The sequence below is a fragment of the Haematobia irritans genome, chromosome 1 (genome assembly GCF_050003625.1).
Source record: "Haematobia irritans isolate KBUSLIRL chromosome 1, ASM5000362v1, whole genome shotgun sequence".
NCBI classification, from domain to species: Eukaryota; Metazoa; Arthropoda; class Insecta; order Diptera; family Muscidae; genus Haematobia; species Haematobia irritans.
Genome location: NC_134397.1, coordinates 148,902,254 through 148,909,623, shown reverse-complemented (window position 1 = coordinate 148,909,623; position 7,370 = coordinate 148,902,254). Strand labels below are relative to the sequence as shown.

Genomic DNA, 7,370 nt, shown 5'->3' with positions numbered 1-7,370 from the left:
AAAACTTCTTTTGCCCATATCTCCTTAAATATGCGTCCTAGAGCGAAAAGGACTTTTATTCGTGACCACACCCAAAAAATTGAAAAATCCACCCAAAACCTAAAAAAATTGAAATTTTTATATGAAAAACTTCTTTTGCCCATATCTCCTAAACTAAGCGTCCTATAGCGAAAAGGACTCTAATTCGTGACCACCCCCAAAAAATTGAAAAATCCACCCAAAACCTAAAAAAATTGAAATTTGTATATGAAAAACTTCTTTTGCACATATCTCCTTAAATATGCGTCCTAGAGCGAAAAGGACTTTAATTCGTGACCACCCCCAAAAAATTGAAAAATCCACCCAAAACCTAAAAAAAATGAAATTTTTATATGAAAAACTTTTTTGCCCATATCTCCTTAAATATGCGTCCTAGAGCGAAAAGGACTTTAATTCGTGACCACCCCCAAAAAATTGAAAAATTCACACAAAACCTAAAAAAAATTGAAATTTTTATATGAAAAACTTCTTTTGCCCATATCTCCTTAAATATGCGTCCTGTTTAGCTGGGGCACTAATCTTTATATATTTATGTTACCTCAACCGTGAGTAAGGGCCACAATGCTGGGGCAACGCGTATTTATTTTGCCTCTGGTAAATAACCACACTTCGTTTGAATTTCACTTTAGCTTATTTATTTAAAATAGTGTTTTCTTATTGTTCCAAATACAAACGGTAAATCACTATTTATTTCATTATTGTCTCTACTTTAATTTAATCTTTCACTATTCACTGCCGTCTGCCTCTTGTTGGATTAAAAGAACAACTGTAAGAAGGAAAACTTGGATTAATTGAATGTCCCTTTTGACACTTCAATGTAAAACTTAACGAAATAGAACTTAACGAAATTAGAGTGAGAGAGGCAAACGGCAGAGAGCAAAGGCGATCTGTTCACGTAATACCACTCAATACAGTGGGTCCAATGCTTACGTGAACATACCGCCCCCCTTGCACCAACTGTGCAAAACAAAAACAAATAATAGAAATAATAGAATTTAGTGGTATAACATAAGTTTATATAAAAAAGAGAATATAAAAAAGAGTATAAAAATTCGTTAAATAACAATTCATATTGATTACGAAAAATCCAATTTATAATGAGCCAACGTTTAAAGAATTTAATCGAAATTCAAATAATAAATATTTCAAGAGAAAATTGTATACATAAAGTTTGAATTTAATTTGAAATGTGATGTTTGTCCAACTCGACATCAATCTTGATTGGTCCAAAACAAAAAGACAAATGTAAGGTAATGGGCTGACGGATATTTAGTTAGTTATTTTTCTCGGGGAAGAAGCACGAGCTTATGTACAGGGCGAGTGACGATGCCAGCTTGTGTTCGCACATCGACTACCCTCACTTGACCATCTCTCCCCGTGTGCAGCTGAACGATGCGTCCAAGTCGCCAATCGGTGGGACAAACATTTTCATTCCGCAAGACAACAAGGTCATTTAGAGCCAAATTTTCTCTGGGCGATTTCCATTTAAATAGTTTATTGAGCTCAGTCAAGTATTCTGACTTCCAACGGCGACAAAATTCTTGTTGGATAATTTTGATTTTACGCCATCTATTTAGAAGCGAGATTTTTGTAGGAATTTCCTCATTTTGTGCTGGTGAAAGAAGCGAAGAGCCAACCAAAAAATGTGCTGGTGTAAGGGCAGCAATATCATCTTGATTGTCAGAAAGCGGAGACAAAGGCCTAGAATTCATGCAGCATTCGATTGAGCTAAGTATTGTTGCGAACTCTTCGAAAGTGTGTCGGATTTGACCAGAAACCTTTTTCAAATGTGTTTTACAACTTTTTACCCCGGCCTCCCACAGCCCTCCCATATGAGGAGCTGCGGCCGGAATAAAATGCCATTCTACTTGCTGGAAACCATATCGTGAGACAATTTCATCACCCAGCTGAGAGATAACTTTTTTGAGATTTGCATCTAGATCTCTGGCAGCGCCAACAAAGTTTCTCCCGTTGTCCGAATACATTTTTCGTGGACATCCCCTTCGTGAGACAAAACGAGAGAAGGCAGCTAGGAAAGCTGGTGTCGAAAGGTCGCCAACTGGTTCCAAGTGAACCGCTTTAGTAACAAAACAAATAAAGAGACAAATATAACCTTTAGTTATTCGACAACCTCGGCCATGGACATTTTTGATGTCGAATGGGCCAGCATAGTCGACCCCAGTTGTGGCAAAAGGTCTTCCAAAAGTGGTTCTCTCCTCTGGTAGCGGAGCCATTATTTGTCCCTGCCTCTGCTGACGAGAAATCGTGCACTCTTTGCATCGATTTATTCGGGCCTTAATGAGATTTTTCGCACGAATTATCCAGCACTCTAGTCTTATAGTGGCTAGAGTCAACTGAAGGCCACCATGTAGAGTTTGACGGTGTATAAACTCAACATAAAGTAGAGACAATCTACTTTTACAAGCGAGGACAAAAGGGTGCCTTTCTTCGCAAGAAAGAGCCAATGTAGATCCAAGGCGCCCATTAGCGCGAATAATATTGTGCTTATCCAAAAACGGGGTAAGAGTGAGAAGAGGACTGTTGGACGGCAACCTTTGTTTGCGACTGAGACAATTGAATTCCGCAGGAAAATACGTCTTCTGAGACAAAGTAATAAGCTTAAATTTCGTCTGAGTCAATTCTTCGGACGACAGTTCAAGAGAGCCATGAACGCAAATTCGCTTCAAAGAACGATGAGTATGCGCCACAAAACGTAAAACGTATGATAATACGCGTAGTGCCCGTGAAAAACAAGAAAAGCGGTCTAAAATGTCTTCCATCTCCTCTGACCTAGCAACAAGAACTTGCATAGGTTTTGCTTCTAAAGATGTATCCGTAATGTGTGGTGTTGAGGGCCAAAATCTTTTATCTTTGCGTAACCAGGATGGCCCATTCCACCATAAATCACTCCCCTTTAGTTCAAAAGGGGTCAGCCCCCGGGTTGCTAGGTCTGCAGGATTTTCCGATGTACCTACATGTCCCCAAATATTCCCAACTTTCTCATGAATAATTGCAACCCTGTTGGCTACAAATGTAGTCCAACTATGTGATGGTTTCTTGAGCCAAGATAACACTATCATTGAATCGGACCAAAGAAACAACGTATATGGTTGCACATGCAGTTGAGGCAGTACCAAATCTGCCAATTTTGCCATAAGTAGAGCACCACAAAGCTCAAGCCTTGGGATAGACATTTTCTTTATAGGTGCTACCTTTGACTTGGCTACAAGTAATTTAGAATGAGCCATGTCTCCTACTTCCACCCGAACGTACAATACGGCGGCATATGCAAGCTCTGATGAGTCACAAAATCCGTGATATTCTATCCGACACTCCGGAGAATAATTCAACCATCGATCTATTCTAATTTGATCAATTGCTCTATAGTTTGAAACAAACGTTTTCCATTTGAGCAATGATAAAGGTTTTATTGGATCATCCCATCCAATATTATCGAGCCACATCATTTGCATAAGTATTTTCGCATTTATTACTACCGGCGAGAGCCAACCTAATGGATCAAAAAGTCTTGCTATGATCGAGAGCACCTCTCTTTTCGTAAATGTTTCTTTATGGGCCAATTTTTCCGTAACGAAATAAAATTCGTCTGAGACAGCATCCCACCTTATGCCAAGAGTCTTAACCGAACTCTTATCATCAAAATCTAAGAATTGTTCGTTGAGTAAATGATCCCGAGGCAAATCTTCCAAAATTTCTCTTCTATTGGAGGTCCATTTTCTTAGTTGGAATCCTGCAGATTCTAAAATCGCAATTAATTGGTTTCGAGCTTCTAAGGCCTCCGAAACGGAATGAGCTCCCACTAAAGAGTCATCAACATACATGTTCTCTTTCAAAATTTTCGACCCTATCGGGAACCTCTCTTTCTCGTCTTCAGCCAACTGAAGCAAAGTTCGAAGAGCCAAAAACGGGGCGCAATTGACGCCAAACGTTACCGTTTTAAGTTGGTAGTCTTGAATCTCGTCGTCAGGAGAGTCACGATATAAAATTCGCTGGTATGGGACATGTTTCCGATTGACCAGTATCTGTCTATACATCTTCGTGATATCTGCGTTAAATACGAATCTGTAGAAGCGCCAATTTAATATCAACGAAATGATGTCTTTTTGTAACACTGGGCCAACATATAGTGCGTCATTAAGACTTTTCCCATTTACCGATGGGCAAGATGCGTTAAATACCACACGCAATTTGGTCGTGGTACTGTCTGGTTTAAAAACGCCATGATGAGGCAAATAAAAATAATCGCAGGCTTCAATATTTGGAGTTTCAACTTTCTCCATATGTCCTAGTGACAAATATTCTTTGATGACTTCATCGTACATCTCTTTCAACTGAGGCTTTCGAGACAAAGATTTTTCATTCCTCAAAAATTGACAAAGTGCAATATATCGATTGGAATTTTTTGAAGCACACAAGGGATTATCTGCCTTAAAAGGTAAATCTACCATATATCTACCATTGGCCATTCGTTTTGTGGTAATTCTATAAATATTTTCACAGAGCCAATCATCCTTAGACATAGTGGTGTCTCTACCAACTTCCTCTACCTCCCAAAACTTAGTCAATTGCTCATCAATTGACACCCTAGTACAGTGAGAGACTCGAACCACACGTCCTGAATCTCTATCATTCGCTGGGCCAGTAACAATCCAGCCAAATACTGTTTGCTGAGCCACCAGCGAGCCAAGAATCCCGTGCTTTACTCCTTCTCGCAAAATCAACGGGTATAAATTACCTCCAATGAGGATATCTATCGGGCCAGTATGGAAGAAATTTGGATCAGCATATTCCAAATTTGGAAGTTGATCAACCAGAGAAGTATCAAATGAGTGAGTAGGCACATCGCCTGTAACATCGCACACAACTAGTGCATCAATTTCCACAGTGAAATTGTTATTAAGAATTGAGCCAATTGTCAAAAACGCTATTTGAGAACATCGCGTTACAGCACCACCCCCCAAACCTGTTACTTCGGCCGAGATGGGCTTAGTTGGCAAATTCAATAATCTTTGTATTTTCTTTGAGATAAATGTGTCATCAGAACACGGGTCAATTAAAGCTCTGACTTTGTGAGCCAAACCATCTTTCAAAATATTAATCCAAGCCGTAGCTAACATTGTTTTATTACAGACGGACATATGGTATGCCCTCACATTGTGAGATGTGGATGGCGTTGGAGCGGACTGTATATTCTGTGTTGTCTGTAAATCACCTGACATATTACCTACACCAGGATTACTTTGTTGCTCGTCTCTTACTATATGCAACATAGTATGATGCTTAGCGCCACATTTTGTACATGTAGCCTTACTATTACATTTTGCTGCCCCATGACCACGGGCTAGACAATTCAAGCAGCTTCTATCTCTTCTAACTGCAGCTATTCTTTGCTTCGGGTTCATATTAAGAAATTTGGGACAAAATTTCAATTCATGCACTTCCTTACACAACACACACTTCACCGTATTAACCTTTGTATGGTGAACCTTTGATTGCTTCGAATTATCGAAATTGCCAGTCTTCTTATGTCGTGGGCCAGATTCTTGCGTATTCATCATATCAGATACGCTTTCTATGGTTTGAAATCTTTCTATTAAAAATTTACTCAAATCTTCCCATTTTGGGAGTTCCGTTTTCTCCCCAATCGATTGTTCCCATAGCGACAACGTGAGCTTGGGTAACTTTGAAGAGCATTGGAACACAAAAATTGGATCCCATGACCCGACATCAATTTTATACAATTTCAGCACTGAGATACAGTTTGAAATATCTCTATGTAACTTTTTGAGACAACTAGATGACTCCTGAGAGCAATGAGGCAAATTAAATAAAATTCTCAGTTGATTGTTTATTAAAATTCTCTTATTTTCATACTGAGATTTTAAATTGGACCACGCTATATCGAAGCCTTCTGATGTCAATTGTACTCCCCGATTAATTTCTCTAGCCTCTCCACTTGTTTTTTGAAACAAGTGGTACAATTTCTCTACTGGGCTAAGTTTCTTATTATTTATATAAATTGCCGTGAAAAGATCGCGGAAGCTGGGCCATGAAACATAATCACCGTAAAACACTTCTGTGTCACACGGTGGAACACTAACAGAAGATGAAGATGTCTTCGGACTCACTGACGAGACAACAGATTTAGTTTTCCAATTTCCAACAATTGTCATACATTTCATATAAACCGTATGTACTTCACCTTTCCTCTTTCTAATAGTGGCCTTATTCGTTTTCAAACACTCTGGGTCAGAACTGCATTTTTTATACTGTTCCTTAAGCTCTGCCCACAACTCATTTAATTCACTTTTCTCTGCCTCTATCGCCGATTCATTATAACTACTCGCATCGGTTTCTTTCATTCGCTCAGCATGAGCCTCAAAGTCTTCGCAAAGACATAAAAATTCTTCGACTAAACCCATGTTTACCGCAAATGATGGCAGAAAATTCAAGGTTGGATTTTGCTTTGAACCAAAAGTTTGTAAACCAGTAACGAAAATTTACTGACAGCAACGGGCCAAAATTTCAATAAAATCCGTTTAATTTTATTCTTATGAAATACTCAGTGTATGGAATATTATCTGCTCTAAGAATAAATTAATCGAGACCGAACAGAAAATTACTCAAATTTATCAGAATTCACGAAATATATCGGCTTTTATTTGGAACTTGTGTTTCGATTTCTGATTGTAGTATAATTTTCTCAACGAGCCAAAAAATCATGCAAATTTATTCACCAAATAATTATCAGATATAGCTTTGATATAAATTTGAAATAATTATTACAAAATCCGATCACTCAATAGAGGCAATAAAATTTTCAATAGTATGCATATATCCAAAACCATATAAATAAAAATTTCAATACGCGTAAACAGATTAAGTCAACTGTTCTCCACTCAGAATATTTGCAGGGACAAGTTCAATGTGTAAATAGTGTATATTAACAATTCCCTTTTTGCTATGAAGTTGCACAAAAAATATAATACCAACAAGATTTTCCAATTCGTAATGTATACGTATATATGAGCCAAATATATTCGTAAAATTTTTGTTTTGTTCATATACTATCAAAATTATTGTTTTTAGTTTGTTTCGATGTATTTTTAACATTTACAATTTGTCGAGCCAATAAAACTCCATACCATATAAGAATACTTTAATCAAAACAAAAACTCCAACAATATGCTTCTTCTTGATATGGGCAACCAAAGCAGTGAGCGAGGTGAGACAAAAAAAATCCACACTCAATAGTATTTGCAAATGGGGGTTGAAAACAAAAACGAATCAGTTGGCTTAAGAGACAATAA

The 7,370-nt window shown here is 37.9% G+C and overlaps 1 protein-coding gene across 1 annotated transcript; it reads right to left on the bottom strand.

Moving 5' to 3' along the window:
* Positions 1-1,316: 1,316 nt before the first annotated feature.
* LOC142232399 (uncharacterized) lies at positions 1,317-6,482 on the bottom strand. Its single transcript, XM_075303196.1, has one exon. It carries the CDS (start codon positions 6,480-6,482, stop codon positions 1,317-1,319), a length of 5,166 nt encoding a protein of 1,721 aa, XP_075159311.1.
* Positions 6,483-7,370: the final 888 nt, after the last annotated feature.

Coding starts and splice junctions, on each gene's coding strand:
- LOC142232399 (XM_075303196.1), bottom strand. CDS start 6,482: ATGGGTTTAGTCGAAGAATTTTTATGTCTTTGCGAAGACTTTGAGGCT.